At 34.7% G+C, this 21,694-nt stretch overlaps 1 protein-coding gene across 4 annotated transcripts in view; it reads left to right on the top strand.

Annotated features, from left to right (window-relative positions):
* Positions 1–21,694, top strand: part of CEP128 (centrosomal protein 128) — a 423,783-nt gene that overhangs the window by 74,300 nt on the left and 327,789 nt on the right. For all 4 annotated transcript variants that reach the window (XM_081227258.1, XM_081227257.1, XM_081227259.1 and 1 more), the window contains one exon: positions 21,476–21,562. In XM_081227258.1, coding sequence (XP_081083384.1) covers positions 21,476–21,562 — 87 coding nt within the window. The remainder of the gene's footprint in view (positions 1–21,475; positions 21,563–21,694) is intronic.

Below are 21,694 nucleotides of genomic sequence, written 5' to 3'. Positions count from 1 at the left end.
TCGTCGAGTGCTGCTTTCAGTTGGTCTAATTGGGAGCAGTACTTGTTGGAATTAATCGTTTGGTTTTCCGAAAAAAGCTCATAATAGAGGACTCCCTTCCATTCCTACCATATACACAACATCACCTTCTTTGGATGAAGACCGGCCTTTGGTGTGGCTGGTGGTGGTTCATTTCACTTGCCCCACCATCTCTTCCATTCCACATTGTTGTACAGTATCCACTTTTCATTGCCCATCACAATTTGTTTTAAAAACGGAACATTTTCGTTATGTTTAAGTAGAGAATCACATATGGGAATACGGTCAAGAAGGTTTTTTTCGCTTAGCTTATGTGGAACCCAAACATCAAAGCAGTTAACATGACCAAGCTGGTGCAAATGATTTTCAACGCTTGATTTGGATATTTTGAGTACGTGAGCTATCTCCCACATGGTGTAACGTTGAGTGGTCTCTATAAATGTCTCTATTTGATCGCTATCAACTTCAACTGGTCTACCCGACCCTGGAGCATCATCCAGTGAGAAATCTCCAGCACGAAACTTCGCAAACCACTTTGGGCATGTTCACTTAGTCACAGTGCCTTGTCCATACACTGTACAAATCTTTTTTTGTGCTTCAGTTGCATTTTTACCTTTCTTGAAATAATAAATCATAATAGGCCGAAAACATTGCTTTTTTTCTTCCATCTTCAGTATTAAAATGGCTACACAAAAATTCACCAGTTTTGGTGTGTTTGTTTTAAAATGCACACTGATATGACAGCTGTCACAATACAATCTAACAAAATTGTTTCGAATGAAGTTAAAGACAACTAAGTGCTACTGGAGCCATCTTACGGAAAAAAACAAATGCACTTTTTGGTCAACCCAATACATTTAGGTCTTTAATCCATTTTGAGTTTATTTTTGTGTATGGTGTTAGAGAATGTTCAAATTTCATTCTTTTACAGGTAGCTGTCCAATCTTCCCAGCACCACTCATATAGCTCTTTTAAAGTTTGAATGGTTGTTCTCTGAACTTTTACTAATTGCATTCAAATATTAAGCCTGTAACCATCAGTCTTTCCTTGTTGAACCAGTGTGAAAACAATAAAGTGTTTGTTTAACATTAGGGTACATTTGTCGTATTACAAATCCCTTTTGATCAGACACTTGATAGTAAGGTAACTTTGATTAGTTAAATTTAGCGGCGTGAGGTAGGAACGGACATGAAAGAGGTATTTATTAGACAGTAAGCCCAAATCAAAACTCTTTTGCTGGTACAGAATTTACATAAATCTTAGATAACATTTCTAACTCTTGACTGTGGCATCTTGGGGATTCCTGACTTGTTTTTCTTATTAGCTGTTTCTTATAAATTGAATGTTATTTGTTCATTTTCTATTGAATTCCATAAAATGAAAAACATGAGATAAATGCTGGGTGTATATGTTTTTCAGAGCATTTTGTAGCATATTAAAATACTAGTTCCCTGATCTTCCCCCACCAAGAATATTCCATGCTTGCATATAGTCTAAAGTGACTCAGGTTCCTTAAGGTTTAAAACTGTTTCATGGAGAAACCCATAGGGCAGGCAGGGCATGGAATCTTAATAGAAGATAGTGAAGACTAAGTGAGGAATTCAGTGTAATGTGGGAGCTAGGCTCAGTGGTTTTCAGTCTGTGCTCTGATAGAAAACCAGATTATGTGAGTCTCGTCAATAAAATAAGGCCATATACAGAAAAATTAATTGATAGATATTTTCCCCCCAGTATTTTCCTTCATCTTTTGGCATCTATATCAATTGTGAAAAACCTAATGAACATTCCTTCCCAGAAATGTCATTGTGGCTCCAGAGATGCTGACTGATATGGCTACTTCAGCTAAGAAAAGCCTTGCGTACTGTTTATTAATGTATTTAGTTTGGACTCATTAAGGGAGAAGCTTCCATTGAAGCCAAGAATGTTTTCCTAATGTCCTCTTAATAGCCTTACCATCTCCCTTGAGACTTCTGAGCCAGTTCAGAGGAGATCCTAGTCTGCTAAATGTTTTAACATGGCCTCCTTAACCCTTTCTCCCACTCTTCCTTTAGAGACTCCCCTACTTGATTTGGAATTATGGAGGCCTTTCTGAGTCTGCTAGATTTTAGACTCCCTTCACTTACCTTTCCAAGGATGAATTGCAAAACTTTTGTAGGTATGCCCCACATTTTCACATATTTACTTCATAGTATAAGCTTCCCTTTCCCCACTGATATTATTAGATCCTTTTTTTATAAGTGCACATTAAGTCACCCTCACATTGACCATACCAATAGCCTCCCTGGACGTTGAGAAAAAACAGTGGAATTTACAAGTAAAGGAGAGTTTAAAAATAAAACACAAGTTCTGTGGAAAGAACAAGGAAAGCTTGGAGGAGGCACCTCAGTTTTGCAATTGTTGTGATATGAGCTGTAGAATTCAGTCCTTTGTCAGGCTTAGGTGACCAGGTGGAGTATAATAGGCAGAGAGTGACCCAAGCAGGGTGACACACAGGGCCCCAGACTAACAAGGGGCTGAAAGCACTGAGTATCACACCAGAACAACCACACATGTACTACTCTGTAGGAGAACGTGCGTAACAAGGGAAAATTCAAGAACTTATGCTCTAGTGTTCATTCTTTAGGGGGTGAAACTGTGTGTGTAGAAGAAATTTGGGCCGTATTTTGAGTCACGATTTTTATTCTTTTAATGAACCTTAATCCCACTGACTATTTTTCTCCTTCTTCTGCAAAGATGGCTCTTTTTCTTTTCACTCTTCAGTTTCTGGTAATATATACTATGTGAGGTGAGATTTTTAGTCTCAGATTATTACTGTTAATTACCATTTCTTGATGTATTGTCGCTTTTAATTGTACTTGTTTTGAGAATTTTTTATTTCTAGCATTTAACATAGTAGGCTCTTAATAAATATTTGTTGAATTCTTTAAGTAGTGACCATACTGATGCATTGGTTTTTTTAAATAAATTTATTTATTTATTTAATTTTATTTTTGGCTGCATTGGGTCTTCGTTGCTGTGCACGGGCTTTCTCTAGTTGCAGCGAGCAGGGGCTACTCTTCGTCACGGTGCACGGTCTTCTCATTGTGGTGGCTTCTCTTGCTGCGGAGCACGGGCTCTAGGTGCGTGGGCTTCAGTAGTTGTGACATGCAGGCTCAGTAGTTGTGGCTCACGGCCTCTAGAGTGCAGGCTTAGTAGTTGTGGCACACGGGCTTAGTTGCTCCACAGCATGTGGGATCTTCCTGGACCAGGGCTCAAACCTGTGTCCCCTGCACTGGCAGGCAGATTGTTAACCACTGCACCACCAGGGAAGACCCTGATGCATTGTTTTGATCCAATGGTTAACTAATTTTGTTTCTCATATGGTTGTTTTCTTTTAACGTTTGCATTTAGTATAAAAAGTATTTTTTATATTTAATTTAAATAAATGCATAACTAAATGTGTTCCTATCATAAATGCTTGTACAAACAGCCTCTTTTTTTTAATGCAGCTTTATTTATTTATTTGCTTGGCTCATTTTTTCCCTGTTTCTTCCCCTCTGTTCTTATAACCATCAATCACTACCCCTACTCCCTAAAATAAAAAGAACTAGTGTAAATAGCCTGGGATATCCCTTTATATTTTTCTTTGTGCTCTTAATTATCCTGGACAGATACATATAAACTATTAATATATACACCTTTGTGTGTATATATATACATATATATATATGTATATATATAGGGGCTTTTTTGGGTATGTTTTTATTTTAATAAAAACTGATCACATTGTATATACATTTCTGCATCTTGCTTTCTCCTCTCATCAGTACTCTCTGGAAATTCCTCCAACTAGCTGATGTTGTTCCAACTTAATCTTTTATTACCATGGACAGATCTTTCATTATAATAGATGTTACCAGATTATTTTTCCAAATGGTTCTAACTCTCCACGTTTCTGTCAGCAAAATGGCTGAGAGTGGCCCTTTTCCCCACATTCCTACCATTAATCGTGGTTATAATTATTTTTAATTTTTGCCATTGCCAAGCTGATGAGGATTAAGTGTTAACTCATTTTTATGTTTATTTGCATTTCCTATTAGTGAATTTGAACATCTTTTCACAGATTTGCTGGCAGTTTTCATTTGTGCCTATACAGATAGCCTGTTTATAAATTTTGCTCATTTAAAAATACTGGATTATTTGAGTTTTCTTCCAGGAATTTAACTTTTTTAATGGCAGGAGGAAGGAGTCTTAAGTTATTTCTTATGTGACTGATGAGTTGCCTCAGCATCCTTTCTGAATAATTTCTTCTTTTCCCTCTAGTTTAAATGCCACTTCTGCTTTACAGTGTTGCGTGATATCTGTCTGAGTTCTACGTGCTTTGATCTGTTTGTCTATCCCTGAAATGATAACATGTTGTCTCCATTATTAGAGCTTTCATTATAATTTGGTAAATGATAATGAAAGTCTCTTGTCACGTTCCATGAAAAATTCTGCGGGCATTTTGATTGTAATTGTATTAGATATGTAGATTAATTTGAAGAGAAGTTGTTTTCTAATGTTCTTCAATAATGTTTTATAATTGTCTTTATAACAATCTCGTACATCTTAGACTTATTCCTTGGTACCTTATGGTTTTTCTTTTTAATTGTGTGTGGGGGATATTTTCTTTTATTGCAACTCTGATTGGTTATTTGTAGTATACAGGAGTGCATTTGGTTTTGTATGTGGCTCTTTTATCCAGCATTTTTGCTTAATGATCTTATTAGCTCTTATAATTTGTTAGTAGCTTTACTGACATACTGTCTACTGTGTAGCTAATCATATCATTTGAAATTAAAGGCAATTTAATTTCTTTCCTTATAATTCTTCTCTTGTTGTGGTTTTATTGCACTGGCTAGAAACTCAAATGCAATGTTGAATATAAGCAAAGATAGCAAGAATCCTTGTTTTACTCTGATATTTATAGAAATGCTTCTAAAGTGTTAACCTTATGGTTTGGTGTTTGCTCCTGGTTTTGAGTGCTATCCTTTATCAGATAGAGAATATTGCCTTCTATCTGTAGGTTGCCAAGAGAGGTTGATTTTTTAAAAAACCATGAATGGGTTGTGAAATTTATCAAATATTCTTGCTGCTGTCTTTCTCTTTTAATATTTAAATTCATTTGACTCTATCAGTAGATGCTGAGCTCTCCTTGCATTCCTGAGAACTTTATTGGGCCATAATACATTATTTTTTTGTACATTGCTGAATTAATTTCCTTGTCTTTTCTTTAGTATGTTTATATTTATGTTTATGATTGAGATCAATTATATGTTCTTTGCATTACCTTTTTTGGTTTTGAAAGTAAGGTTACATTAATCTCATAAAATGAATTAGATAGATTCCTTCTTTTTCTCTTCCCTGGCTTTTTAAGAGAAGGATTGTTTATTTCTTGAATGTTTGTTAAAATTGACTCGTGTAATCATTGGTACCTGTTGTCTTTTTGGTGGCTGAGATTTTCAACTTCTTCAGTGTTTTTTGGTTTATATCAATATAACCTTTTTATTTTTTAAGTCAGTTGGGTAATTATTCCTGATTTTTTTTTTTTTTTTTTTTTTTTTTTTGCGGTACGTGGGCCTCTCACTGTTGTGGCCTCTCCCGTTGCGGAGCACAGGCTCCGGGTGCGCAGGCTCAGCGGCCATGGCTCATGGGCCTAGCCGCTCTGCGGCATGTGGGATCTTCCCAGACTGGGGCACGAACCCGTGTCCCCTGCATTGGCAGGCGAACTCTCAACCACTGCGCCACCAGGGTAGCCCTCCTGATTTTATAAGTTATCCATTTTGTTGTGTTTCGATATTTAAAGAAGCAGTCATAGCCCTGCTATATGATTTTTTCAATCTTGTACTGAAGCTGTGTATCCTTTCTCTTTAATATTATTTAGTTATTTTTTCTCTTTTTCTTTATTAGTCTTACTAGACATGATTATTTTATTAGTTTTCATTTTGACTAGCTTTGTTTATTCATCAACTTCTGCCTTTAACGCTATTACTTTTTTTCTGATTTTTCATTTTTAGGATTGCTGTTTTATTTTTCAGACTGCAAGTTAAATATTGACTTGTCTGTTTTTTAAAATAAATACTGTAAATTTATGAACAAATTACCCTGTGTTTTGAGATGCTATTATTTTATGATAGTTTATTTCTAAATTTCATAATTTCTATTATGATTTCTTCTGTAATTCAAGACTTAGCAGTGCCTTTTGGAATTTTCAAATATGTATGTATGCTTAATTTTTAACTTTTTACAATTTATCTTTAAATTCCTTTGAAATTTGTTGAAACTTCCCATTTGGCTTAGTACCATTGTTGGTTATTTTGTATTTTATGAGTAAAAAATTAAACTTTTTTTTTTTAATGTTTATGTGTGACGCTACAAATTTTTCTAAGAAATACATATTCCAGGCACAGTGATTCCCTCTCATTGTCTTATTCGACCATTTTTTTTCTGATTCTCAGTGTAACTTATCCTTTTTCATCCTTCAGGTTTAATTGCCACCTCTTCAGAGAAAACTTTCCTGCTCCCTTTTCTAAAATAGCCCCTTTCTGCCCCGTTGTTCCTTGTCATTGTCATGTTACTTTAGTTTTTAATAGTACTTTACATCACCTATAGTTGTGACTTGTTTACTTATGTTATTGTGTGTCTTCTCATATAACATAACTACTTAGGTTACTGTATTGAATAGTTCTTCCTCCACTGGCAGGAACTTCATCCATCATGCCTGTTTCTGGGGCCGTGGTATGGTGTTTATCACACCACAGACATTCTGTGAATAGTCGTTGGAAAATGAAGGCTGCTTTCAAATGTAAATAACCACTTAGCTGCATATAACGTTCTTGGTAAAAAAAAAAAAAAAAGTTTTCTTTCAAAGGTTTGTATACATTTTTGTATTATTCTGTGGATCTTATTCTTGTAGAGAGAAAGTGCAAATCAACAAATTTTAACTTCTTTGAAGTTTAATATGTAACAGTTTAAGTGATTTAAACCAAATCCCACAAACATTCTTCAAGAATTCAGACAATCACAATTAAGTTTTAAATATTTCAACTTTATAAAAACATTTTGTTATAGTAGGTTACTGTTTTTCTAATTATGTCAAAAATTTAGGACAGCTGGATTTCTGCTCTTTGTCTCTAGCAGACAAAGTTAGAAAAAGAATTAGAGCTGCACAGATACATGAAATCTAAAAGTAAGACCTCTTGAAATAATTATGAATTTCTGAAACCATGTTAATTCAGCTATGTGGATGTAGATAAATGACACTTTATGGAATTTTCCCATTATGGGTCAATAGCAGGTGCTGATTGACTTGGGTTTGGGGACATTGCAAATAATGGATAGAAAAGACTTTTTAAGAGACTTTGCAGATACAGTTTTTTTCTTTTGTAATTTTCAAGACGTGTGTAAGGAAAGTTCTTTTAAGGTTTTTCACATAATTTGCATTACATGTTTCAAATTTTGATGATAAAAGTCATAGGATAAATACTTAGTATGAATGAATTAGTACATGTTTTTGACCACTAGTCGTCAGTATTGAACCATCATTTGTGACCCTGCAGTCATTGTTTATTAAAGTTGCTAAACTTTGTTGAAAAATGATTATAATATATACATATATCTCATCTCCTAGGGCTCCCTGAAAATACACTTGGCACAGATATTGCAACTTGAAAAATCTAATTATTTAACTATTGCTATTTGAAAACTTAAATTTGAAGTGGTGTTGCTTTCCACTGTTGAAAAATAAAATATGACATATGGAGTATTAAATATTAAGACATCTGTTATATTTAACACTAAAACTGTCATTTCTATGCCTTTTGGTCAGAGTTTCTTTGAGGCTTTCTATTCAAGGTTATAATTCCTTTCTTTCTCTCTCTCTCTCCCTCCTGCTGAGGAAAAATCTTTTTATGTATAGTAAAACAAAGACTACAATTTGATATGAGAGTTTATTTCACTGGAATCATATAGTCTTATGCCATTTTCCACATTTCATATTTCTAAGCTATACAGAAGTATACCAAAGATACGTTCTCTAAATTTTTATATTATATATATCTAAAACACTTTTCCCTAATTATCATTTTCTTCTCCTTAATAATCACCCCAGTTATTGTTGTCTACTCACTCCAGTTATATTCATTTTCCACTGATGTTCTAATGCTGTTTGTTCTTCGTCTGGCTAATCTTGTTTGTTTTTCTTTACTTGTTAGAAAAGCATTTTTTTTTTAGCTCTATCATGACTCATTGCATTTCTAGTGAATTTACATTTTTATTCAGTACCCTGGATCCTTTTTTTCTTTTTCTTTCTTCCTTCCTTCCTCCCTCTCTCCCTCCCTCCCTTTCTTTCTTTCTTCCTTCCTTCCTCGCTTCCTTCCTTCCTTTCTTCTTTTCTCTCTTCCTTTTTTTTATACTGCAACTGTAGTTTTATTTATTGCTCAAGAAATGAGAAACTGCTTAGGTTTTTCTAACATATCCTTGCCCATATTATGACCAGGTTAGAACAGTATTTGCAGCTGTAACCTTATTATGTAGTTGTTTGGTGGGCCTCATATGGCAGTGAGAAAAAGTTATGCCCTTTCATGTTTATTTTCTGAGGTTGAGAACCTGAAGTGCTGTTCACCAGTATCAGTCTTGGATTGGGATCAAGTCAGTGATGCTATGATTCAAAGCCACAAATCCTGGGCAGACTTAGTCTCTGGAGCTCCATTTCCTGATCCTTCCCCTCCTGACTTGTGAACTTGTATAAAAGTTGCTAAACCTTACCTCTTTGTGTGGTTCATCTTAATAAGTAGCTCACATGATTTATTTCTTTTTAAAAAGATGGCTACTTATCTTGACAGTAAAATAATTTTAGTTTTATATTAAATTTTTTGTGTGTTTCTTTTTATTTTTTTGTGGTACGCGGGCCTCTCACTGTTGTGGCCTCTCCCGTTGCGGAGCACAGGCTCCGGACGTGCAGGCCCAGCGGCCATGGCCCACGGGCCCAGCCGCTCCGCGGCATGTGGGATCCTCCTGGACCGGGGCACGAACCCGTGTACCCTGCATCGGCAGGCGGACTCTCAATCACTGCGCCACCAGGGAAGCCCTTTCTTCTCTTTTTTTTTTTGTGTGTGTGTGTGTGTGTTTCTTTTATATCCTCGCTGTCTCTGTTTCTCCCGTTTTTCACATCCAGTTCATCATTAAATTCTGTCAGCTCTATCTTGAAAATATTTTAATTGATAACAACTCACTCCTTTTATCACCTCTACTCTCATTTAACATCCTGTGACTCTTGTCTCCTGCCTGGGCTAGTGGAGTGGCCTCCTTGCTTCCATTCTTTCTTCCCTGCAGTCTTTCCCCCATGGAATCAGATAATGCCACTTCTTTCTTCAAAACCCTTCAATACTTTCTTTATCATATTCAGGATGAAATCTAAAATCTTCAGCCTACAAGGCCCCTCTGAGGTGGTCCCCGCCTGCCATCTTACTCTGATTCTATCGTTCTTCCACTTGCCTACTCTAGGCCAACTACACTCGCCTGGCTTTTCCATGGACATGTCAGGCACCCTCCTGCTTCCGGACATTTGCACTTTCCATTCCCAGAACCAGGGATTTTCAACTCTGAAAACAGTTGCATTGCTTATGTCCTCCTATCACTCAGAGCTCTACTTTAGAAAGGCTTTATTAATTATCCTACATAATATACCCCTTCTTCACTCCTGAGCCCCTTACACTGCTGTATGTTTTTTCTTTATAACACTTCTCCTTACTTGTCATCTATCTGCTATCTGTCCCCCTGAGCAGAATGCAGGCATTATGAAGGTAGGCACTTGGTCTGTTTTGCTCACTGCTGTATCTCCAGCACCTAGAACAGTGCCTGGCATAGGTCTAGTAAGTGTTTCTTGAAGGAATAAATGTTATATGCTGTGTTGTCAGAACTATTCATAGCGAAATATTCATTTGGCCAATACCCTCATGGACCTACTATGTGCCAGGTGCTGTGCTGGGGACTAGGGATTTAAAAATACTAAAAATGATGTATTGCTCTTTAGGGCTCCAAGTTTAGTTGGGAAAATAGAAATGTTAACAGTCATTGTAATTCAATAAGTGTGTTATTTCAGCTTTGCATAGACTCTAGCCTGTACAGGAAATAGTTACCCCTTCACTGCCCTTTGGAAAATTTGGGTGAAAGAGATTGTGCATTTTCAAATCATTTTAGGCAGTTCTTTCATGAATGTGATTTTACCCCATGACTTATTGCTACTTGATAAGCACTTTACCAATCTGGCTGAAATACTAATTTAAATTCTGACCCACTATACTTTTTTTTTTTTTTTTTTTTTTTTTGCTGTACGCGGGCCTCTCACTGCTGTGGCCTCTCCCGTTGCGGAGCACAGGCTCCGGACACACAGGCTCCGCGGCCATGGCTCGCGGGCCCAGCCGCTCCGCGGCATGTGGGATCTTCCGGGATAGGGGCACGAACCCGTGTCCCCTGCATCGGCAGGCGGACTCTCAACCACTGCGCCACCAGGGAAGCCCTAACCCACTATACTTTTGATTCACAACATAGCTCTTTGTCTTATTTTATGCCATGCTAATTATTTTCTTCTCTCTTTTATGTTTGTTACCTGTGGATTATTTTTTTCTCTGCAAGGTTAGAGTAAATACTTTTTTTCTGTAAGGTTGTGAAAAATCTATTAATGTCAACATGCTGAAAGAAAGGAAGTAGATGGAAAAAAATGACTGGATATTAGGGGATTTGTCTTTCACAGCTGGTTGAACACTATTTGGCACAGCTGGAAATGCGCAAGTCCCAGACACATCGTGTTTTTAGTCTTCTTCCTTAGTCTTTTCCCTGATTCCCGCCCTTGCCTCATATGCCCACCCACTTATTTAACATAAAGTCTATTTTAATAGGCTTTGATCATTTAGGTGACACCAAAACAGTTTATTCTTTGTGTGAAAAGTATTTTTTCCCCTGAACTTCTTATAGAAGTTGGAAGAGATCTTAGATGTTGTCTCTTTCAGCCTTGTACTCATCCAGTACTTGAATTTCCATTCACAGTGCAAACTTCCTGCATGGTTTGTGGATATTAAGGACAAGTCTCCACAAGCCATGCTATCTTTTTCGTATTGGGAAATATTGAGAACAATAGCTAGCTGGATTAAAGAATGTTCCATTTTGATACTGTTTTTCAGGGGCCTACTGTTTAATATTGATAAAACAAAAGCTGAACATTTAGAAATGTATTCCCCATCAGAGAAGAGGTAACATGTCAACTGTTAGCCTGCTGGTTAAGGCCTTTGGATTCCTTTGAAGGGTGCAGTTCTGTGAGATGATGTGTGTGTGTAAGTTGTCCTGAAATTCTTATAGTCTTATTTCTATATAATTAACACTCATGTCATGTCTTGTTAGGCTTTTTACTTTATAAAAAAAAATTACCTAAGGCTTTTAATCATTACATGCTTGTAATGTACTTTCTATCCTCTTTTACCTCCCCATTTCAACTTTCTCCAAAATTCTCCCATGTATACTAACTTACATTTTCTTATTATTCAAGTGTTTTCGAATAGTGTGCGTTTTTCAGGGTGTCTTTCTGGGTTGATCACTTTGCTTGTAGTTTCCTTGGTCCTACCCTCATTGAAGTTAGTCCTCATACAATTTTTTGTCTCTCTCTTTTTTTTTTTTCTTGATTATTTACTCTCTCGGTTCTCGAAGAGTTACTACTGATTCTATTAGGGCCATTATGGTCTCTGACTCATTTTTTGTTTCACCTGTTCTTTAAGTATATGCATAGGAGTTCTTATAAAGCATCTCGAATTCTCATTGGAAATAGTTGAGATTTACATTATAGATAAATACTCACATTGCTTCTGTGAGTTGCATTTAAATCTGACACATTTTATGTTCATACTACATATGATTAGATCTCAAAGTATTGTTTAATTACATTTCTTTTCCTATGTGTGCATATTTTTTCTTGCCAATATTGTCATTGTAAATTATAACAAATAAGGCTAGCATGAGTCTGTGAGTCCCTTTGTGTAGGGACCGTATGCAAATAGACATTTAATTCTGTTAATGCTATGATGGTGATGAAAAATGTTTGTGCTCTTGTTGACTGAACAGCTGTCTGACAATAGACTGAGATTTTCTGAGTGCAGAACTTGTTTAATTTCTACTTTATGCTTTTCTTGAAGAGTGGAATGTTTCAATCTATGTTTTCAGCAAATTTATCCTAGACCATCTGTTTATAAAGCCCTATTTCCGTCATTATCAATTAATATTTATTGGGTAACTACTGAGTGCATAGTAATATTGTGCAAACAAAGATGACTTTGCTACAAATAGGCTTATTCATAGATTTGGTACTGTTTTATTTTGATTAGAAAAAAGCAAAAGAAACAACCCCCTCTCCCCCAAAATCCAAAGGCGTAAAATAATACCCTCTAACTCTGAACAATGAAAGATGTTGTATATTTACAGGACATTCTGCTCAAATACATATAAAACTTGAGAAATTCTAAATTAAATTTCCATAATTATCTATGATCTTCTGTTTGTCAACAATTCTAACTCCGTGGTCCTGCATTTAGAAAGTCAAATGAAGTATCATATTGCTCTGGGATTTCTAATAAAACTATGAGTCTCTTTTTTGAGAGGAAACTACTCAGATAAAAACAGACCCTCCACTAAGAGTGGTTGCTTTTTGATTTTGAAGGAAATCCTGGAAAGTGTACTTGTTGGGCTCACATTTAACTTTACTTGCAAGATTTTTATTAAGTAAAAGATTGCATAAAAATACAATCCATTCCAGTAAAAGCAATGGCATTTAGGAGAATAATACTCATTACCATTGTTGCTTTTGAATTAAAGAAGTCAAAGGACTTATATGTCTTTTCAGCATACCAACTTTGTAGGCAATAATTAAGGTTTTGTTTTGCAGATGGGCAAATTTAATAACGTTTGAAGAACGAAATCCTGACACTAGTCAATAGGGGTTTTACTTTTGCGTTATTTTTATAGTCATGGTAATGGATTTTCGCTGATTCATCTATGGTCTCTGGCCTGCTTAGTCTTCCATGTGGCCTTTGGCTAAGGTTTAGGGTAAAGGCTATGGCCATGGAAGAGAGCAAAGGGAATTGGTTCTCATGTTGATTGAACCCATGGCCTTGGTTGGCTTCATTGGCACAGGGTGCTCTAACCAGTCACAGACTCCATAAATATGGATGTAGTGGAACCAATAAGTTTATTTATTTATTAGGGAAAATAGGTCAGTAGTATGTGCTCATCTGTTCTACCACAATAATTCCTATAAAGCTTTTTGGATTCCTGAAATAATAATCACCTTATCATAAGAAGAAGGAGAAAAAAAAAAGAATAAGACATCTAGGCCATTCTCAAAGAGAAGCTTTGAGTTTTATGTTTCAAAACCTCAGGTATCTTTAAAGAACATTATTTAGGATTACACTTACCATCAGAAGTAATACCAATGTACTTAACTACTGATAAATCTTACTTAACCACATGATACCTGATATTACTCTACCCTTTGCAAAACAAGGATGGTTGCAACTTGTGACTCTACTCACTATGTGCTTACCACTTCAATCTGGAAAATGCACGTAGTTCACCTGGCACCAAGTCTTTAGAATCTCTCCCTTTGATATCCCCAAAATCTGTATGGTGTCATAATGGTGATCAATATTGGATTCTCTTTGGACTTCTGTCATGCAGTTCTACTTTCACTTATTAAAGTGTTTTAAAACCGTAGATGTTGGTATGGAATTTTTGTTCCTTGGTTATGCCTGAAAAATAAACTTCTTTGAATAATTTAAGTAACAATCACTTAGCTATTTCTGAGATATTGGTTCAGGGATTTAGAATATGAATGTATTGTTTTCTGCCTTGAAAAGAAACTTAATTTTTTGTTTTGTTTTGTTTTGGTTTTTGTTGGCACAGATAATCCCCAACTGGATGAACTTAAAGGCTAAAATTTTCCATGACTTTAGCTAGTTTTCATGTGGGAGGAATCTCTAACTTGATTTAGGAAAAAACAAAATTTAGAAATTCACAGAACTTGACAGAAATAAAATCTATGTTAATTTAAATGAGTAGTACTAGTTATGAGCAATAAAATCCTGCTGTATTATACGTATATATTCCTTTTCAAAACACGTATTTTTCTATTGATGTTTGGTTTTGGAGCTTTGATTTAGGTTTACAGAAGAGAATTTTGGAAATGGACACCAGATTTTTATATTTAAAAAAAATTCCAGTTAAGTCAGGTTCCAATTACAGTGTTTTATATATACCGAGTACTTAGTAATGTTTTTCCTTGATTTGAAATATAACATGTCCTTAAGGCTATTTAATTTTTTAAAATACATAAACATAGACAACTTACAACTTCAGTTTATAGCTTATGTGGTCTGATTTGGATCAGAATATCACTATATTGTGAAACTTAAAATATTTGCTGATTTTTATTTTGTACCTACATGAAGAATGATTATAAAATAGATGACTGTGAAGTCATGAAAAGACATAGAGGAAGTTTAAAGGCATATTATTAAGTGAAAGAAGCTAATTTGAAAAGATCACATACTGTAGGATTTCAACTGCATGACATTCTGGAAGAAAAAACATGGAGATAGTAAAAACATCATTGGTTACCAGGAGATGGAGTAGGAAGGAGAGAGGTGAATAGGTGGAGCACAGAGGATTTTTAGGACAGTGAAAATACTCTGTATGATACTATAATGATGGATACATGTCATTACACATTTGTCCAAACCCACAGAATGTTCAACAGCAAGAGTGAACCCTGTGTAAACCATGGACTTTGGGTGATTATGATGCATCAATTTAGGTTCATCACTTGTAACAAAGGTGGAGGTTTTGTTGGAGGATGTTGATAATGGGGGAGGTTATGCATGTGTGTGGGCTGAGTGTATATGGGAACTGTCTGTACCTTCCTCTCAATTTTGCTGTGAACTTAAAACTGCTCTAAAAAAGATATATATATATATATATATATATAGATATATATATATATATATATATATATATTAAGAGCAACTGTTTTTATAATTCTCAGTAACATGACTTTTTCATTCTTTATTGTTATGGGAAAAATATGACTTAAAAGTTTGTACCTTTAATATAATATTACAGACCTATTGTTCAGTATGAGCACAGACTTGTTTTTCTATAGTCCTGTTGGTTTACCAGTGAATCATCTACATATTCTTGCCCTTGTGACCAAAGGCATGCAATTGTAGTGCTGCTGAGTGATTAGGATAAGACAGGATAGCTTATGTTCATAATTTTTTTGTTGTTTTGGAAATTTCAGTGGCCTGTGTGGGTGTTAACATGTGACCTTTATTTCATTCCAGCTCCATCATTCTTACCCAAGCTTGCTGGTCCATTTAAAGTAGACAAAGGGCCTTTAATTCCCTATTTGTTCTACATTTTTGAGTGTGTTATTTTTTAGAGCCTCTTGATAAACATGCCTATTGTCAAAGTTGTGGGAGTTTTTATGGTCAGATGAGAGGTCTACAAACATTTTCTTTTTCTCCTTTCCCCTACTCTTTAAAAGGAAAAGCTGTATTTTTTTTTGATTATATTTGTGAGAATTCCGAATCATCTACCTCTAAAGAACTGCAGTAGTACAATACTCAATATGTTAGTCTTTTTAATGGAAATAGGCGCACTTAAGAAAAAGAAGAAACATTGTTGTTATTAGAAATTTAAATGTGCTCCCGGGACCCTCTATTAAGGCTCAGTGTTGTTGCTGTGATCTTAAATGTGTAAAAGACAGTCTGAATCCAGGAGCAGGGCACATGATAGCTTTATAGCTAAACTGCTTTTAAGAAAAAAACAAGCTTTAAAGGGCAAAATAACATAGTAATAGAAATTCATTGGCATGTGATTTTTTTCCTCTTTTTATAGCTGCTTTTACTGGGTCAGTTTTAATATAATTCTAAATTGTTTGATCTAAGTCAAATGGAAAAGAAATCCAGTGCAGCCTTACACTCTTAAAAAAACGTAGTAAATGAGTTAAAGTTTGTTATTAAGGTTTGAAGAAATGACTTGTAATTTTAATTTAGTTAATTTTAAAACTATTTCTCATTGACTGTTATCTGTGTTTCCGAAATTTAAAGTGCATTATATCTACTAGGTCTTAAGAGTTAGATTTTCTTTCTTTGTCTTTCATTTTAAACTAGATAATATAGAAAATAGGTTCAGTGTTCTGGGCTAGAATATTGCTTGTGTGTTATTTGTTTACTGGCTTATGTTGTATAGGTAGGTTTAAAGTTAATAGGTGTGTTATAGGTTGTTTAAAGTTTGACTTTTCTAAATGATAAGGTGGAAATATAGTAATTTGCTTTGGGTTGCTCCTCAGTACCTCACTTTTGTTCCTCTGCTGAAAACAATAGAGTTTAAGTTCTCATTGCCTCAATTTTCCAAGACTTACATATCCTTAGAGTATTAGCTACAGTAGAGGCATATATTATTTTGGAAAAGTGATATTATAAGTGGTCAGATGTACAAGGTGGAAAGTTCAGAGGAAAGAAAATTTTATCACAAAATCTTAGATATCCAAGAGAATTAGAGGTTCTTTTATTCAACAGCTCATACATGGAAATTCAAATTTTAAAAAAAATAGTTGACTTTCAGAAGAACTGTGTTTTTATAAGGCATAATTCCATGTACTAGAAAACACAGTTTGATTAAAGTTCAGCTTGTTGATTTTTATTCCTTTCACATCAAGTAAAATTACTAATATTTATACTAATTATAAGAAATGAAGATTAAATATCTATTAGTATGAGAATGAAAATAATTATTTCTCAACCGCCCTTTAAGCGGAATGGATCCTGGTAACAGGTCTTTTCTTTGTGTGGTGAGGAAAGTGGGGTATTGGGCATGGTAATCAGTGTCGGCATTCAAAATTGAGAACTGGAATAGAGGCACACTGCTCGGCGTAACTCTGGGAGGGAGATTTAGAAGCCTATTGGGAAGGTCCAGAAGCTGCAAAGAAACTAAGCAGTGAAGCTGAAGAAGATGTAGGGGAACAGGGGAGAAGGAAAATTCCTGGTTAGTGGAGTAGCCCAGGAGAGTTAGGATTATATAGAGACTTGATGAGTGTACTCCATCCACTGATACGGTCTTACGTAAATTCTACATCACTCATTAATGTTTTTGGTGTAAGTAGGTTATCTGGAGGTGAATGCGAAGGGGTTCAGCGTTCTACTTAGTGGTGAGCACTGGGCTATGAGTTAACTTTCTAGGAATCTGGGTTACATTAGGCGTAAGGTTTGATGGGGGAAAAGTTTGTAGGCCAAAAAAGTACTGATAATGTTATCATTAAAAGTACTGATAATGGTCTGATTTTGAGCTAAAATTGGTGGGTAAAACTTTAAAGATACTTGCATAGCCTCAAGTTATCTACCAAAATATTTGTTCATTACTTTAGTGATTTTAACATAGTTCTACATATTCTTTGATATTCTCCCTCTGGGAGGCAGAGCTTAATTCTTCTCCCTTTGGGTGTGGGCTGGACTTAATGACTTGCTTCTAACAGAGTCTGGAAAGGAAAGAATACTAACTTTATGGCAGGGAGATTTGGCAGACACCACCCTACTGTAATCAAGCTGTCAAGGTTAACATCACTAGTCCTGAGTCATGTTGATATCACGGACCCTCCAGTGTGATGCACTGAGAACGGTACTTACCTCTGTGGTATTCTGTTCCCAAATTTATGAGCTTTGTCTAATCATGAGAAGACATCACAAAAACCCAAATTGAGGGACAGTCTACAAAATACCTGACTTGAAGATACCTGAAGTATTTTAGAAAATGTTGAAATCATAAAAGCAAGGAAAAATTGAGAAACTTTCCCAGATTGGAGGAGACTAAAGAGACAAGCTGCTCTGAAGTATCTTGGAACAAAAAAGAACATTTGATAGTTGAGTAAAGTCTGTAGCTTTTGGTTTTGTAACAGTGTTAACATCTTAGTTTCAATAAACTTACCATGGTTATGGAAGATGTTACTTTTAGGGGAAGCTAAGTGAAAAGTATATGGGAACTCTGAGCTGTCTTTACAACTGTTCTGTAAATCTGAATTAGTTAAAAAATAAAAAAACCTTAAAACTATTCAGAGGATTTTTTCCTAAGGAAAAGACTAAAATGATGACTTGTGAAAACAGGAAAGGGTTATTAACTCTTTGACTTAAACCCCCAAGTAAATATTTATTTTCCAACATCACTACACCATAATAATTGTTTTTACAGAAAGAAAGACAGCTTGGTGCTTGAGAAAATATGGTGGTTAAGAAAGATGGGAGAAATCTGGAAAACTTTCATATATGTGATGAACAGAATTGGCCAATTGCAAAGTGAAGTTGTTATTCAGGAATTATAAAGGGATATTTATTCATCCATTTGATAACATATGTTTACCACCTAAAATGTGCCAAGTATTGTGTTAGAGTTAAAATATGATCATGACAGATGAGGTCCCTGGCCTTCTGAAGCTTATACCTTAGTGACACCAAATCTTTTATATTACTCTTTGGAAATGTAAACCTCTAGATAAACAACGATTATTTGAATGTCTATCTAAGTAAAAATAAGCATATAAATGAATTAAGCACATTTTAATAGACTTAATCAAAATAAAGTATGTAAACACTTGGGAAATATTAATATGTCTTTCTTGTTTTTTTGACGTAAAATGTAATAGGATTTTTAAAATGTAAGTTTTGGAACTCATGAGAAAGGGACAGAAATGGATTAATTCCAGTTAGTAAAATGGAAAAATTTCTTGACTGGAGAATTTTTGGGGTTTAAATTCTTATTAAGTTAAACTCCTAGAGTTGCAGCATGCAGTTAAGTCAAGTTTTAAAAGCTTAGCAGGTGACTCCTTCTGTTTCTCGTACCTCAGTAAGCAGAGGACACAGGTGGAAACAACTTGGAACATGAAGAGATGTACAGAATCACACTGGAAGGATCTTAGCAGCTACTGTTTGAAGGTTGCAGAGTCTTCCAAGGTAGATTTTGAATTTGGCTTTGGAAGTGAATGGCTCTTATATTTGGGACAAGCCCATCTTGTTTGAAGTTGCTTATGGCCTTAAGTGATGTCATTGGGTTTGGGTGAGCCTTCACTGCATACTCATTTGGAGTGGCTTCTGCCCAGGAGTTTGAATCCAGAATGGGAGGCTGACTTTACAGTTTGATGAAACTTATCAACTGCCTGAGGAAGTCTTCCTCATAATCTCCTCTCTGTGGAAAAACCCAGGCTGGTTTTTAGTTCAATGAAAAAATATTGACTGAATCCATGAACCTTGAAAAAAATAGTATTTTGTTTGTTTAAGAAACAGAAGCATGCTTTCTACAGTAATTTACTTCTAGACTAGCGGTAGATTAAGTTTTAGAGAACCTGCAAATATATATTTGATATGAAAAATATACTTGACAATAAAAGGTGTATGACATAACTGGAAAAAAATATTGAAAAGATAACCAGTTAAGTTTAACTCATTAAAGAAAAACAGGTGACGGGGCTAGGTTGAATGATGATATTGAGGAATAAGATAGTTCAAATATTGTAAAATGAATTGATGAAAAATATAGCAACATTTCATATCTTTTTAAAAAATATTTCTCCCTCCTTCCCACTACCTCTTCCTCTCCCTCTCTGTCAAAGAAACACACACACACATATTAGGTGGAGTTAGACTGAGGAAGCATGGAAAAAATGAAGATACCAGCAGTAATTTTCAAGTTTCTAGGATAATTTTGTTCAGGAAAAACTTATAAACACATCCCATCAGCCAAACCTGAATAGATTATACATACCTAAGTAAATATTATTACAAATTCCACTTAGGCTACAGTTAAGAACAAATAATAAACATCAAAATCATTTGATAGCTACCTGAAAAGCATTATGATTTGTAATACTTTATCAATTGTTAACAATTTAGTAATCATAATAGTTGTCTTTTATTGTATATTTTAATGCTTTACAAGTATCAAATTATTTAGTCTTCATATCCACCCTATAAGCTTGATATTATTGTTTCAACGTGGAGAGGCAGTGCCATTCAATGGTTAAGAGGCACACAGCCTGAATCTATGTCCTGTCTCTGTCACGAGCTTGGTGAATGACCTTGGGCAAGTTATTCAACTCCTTGTAGCCCCAACTTCCCTCTTAATAAAGTGGACTTAATAATAACTCATGGAACCATCATAAAGGTTAAATGTATATATTCAATATATGTAATGTGTTTATTTAATATATGTAAGAAGAAGAAGAATGCCCGGACATAGTAAACACTATAAAAGTGTTGTTATATTATTTATACTCAAATCAAAATTATTTTTTATTTTGATGGTGTCTCTCTGCTTTTTTACTCAATTGTTTTTTATTAGTAAGAGCAGGAGCCATGCAGAGGGAGCTGTAATCTCATGGGTAGGGGGGACATTGTTATTTTATATATGCGTATATATGCACTTTGGAGATATATGTTGGATATGTGAGTTAATGGAATTAGAATATGATTGATTATACTTGCATCAAAACAGTTTTAACATGTTTTGCTGTTTGCCTAAAAATAGTTTTTCTATTGAGCATCATAGAACTTGTTGGAAAAGACTTGTGGAAATTAGGCTTTTCTCAACTTGGATGGCCTCTACACATACACCTTTTTAAGTCTAAATGCTAAGTGTCGAATTTTTTTTTTAAAACAAATGGAATGTCTTTTAGGTGTTATGAAAGATTGCTCTTAATATAAATTTTTTTCCTTAAGTTTAATTTTGTTTTAACATAGAAACAAACCAGAACAAACACTTATGTGGTTAACTTTTGAAATTTGTATTTTCTTAAAGTTCCTTTTTTTCCAATTTATTAAAGAGAAAAATGTAGAAAAGAATGTTTTTCTTTGCTCTATGTGAAAGTATGGTTGAAGAGCCAGTTATATGTTGTGATAAAATGTCATGTATGTAATAATGATGCAACAAGCATGTTTCTACCTTGATATTTCTTCAGAATTTGAAGAACTAGTGAACTGGTTTTAGGTATTATGTCAAAATTGTTGAGCTGATAATATAACTTTTAAATACTACTATTTCGGCAGGCAGTAAAATTTGTTTGTTTCCAAAAAAGCTGTTAGCTGTCTAAGCTCTCTAAATGTGTTAAAAAATTCCTAAAGATGGGAAAAAGTGAAACTAAGTGGAACTTGATTAGGTAGATCGGGAAGTTGTTTATATTTGAGCCCCAATGAAGTGATCTTATGATTTCAATGAATGAGCAGGTTGTAATTCCTGTGTATATTTTGTACAATTCATAATCATCTTCCTCAGCCTTTTCTTAATAGATCCTAGTAATGTCTTTCAGTTTTATATGTATTTTGGAATAATACTGATTTTCCCATGTCTTTCTTTCTAGGCACTGAAGAAACAAGAAGCTAAAGCAGAGGAGAATGAGGGAGTAATGAAAAATAAGCTAAGACAAAGTGAAACTGAAAAGAGTAAAGTAAGATTTTGAAAATTAACATTTTAAAAGATTTTTTGAATTTAATTTAATTTATTTTTTTATACAGCAGGTTCTTATTATCTATTTAATACATATTGGTGTATATATGTTAATCCCAATCTCCCAATTCAT

Source organism: Mesoplodon bidens (assembly GCF_964165515.1).
Source record: "Mesoplodon bidens genome assembly, chromosome: 3".
NCBI classification, from domain to species: Eukaryota; Metazoa; Chordata; class Mammalia; order Artiodactyla; family Ziphiidae; genus Mesoplodon; species Mesoplodon bidens.
The sequence above is the reverse complement of the archived record's forward strand: the minus strand, read 5'-3'. Positions and strand labels throughout refer to the sequence as shown.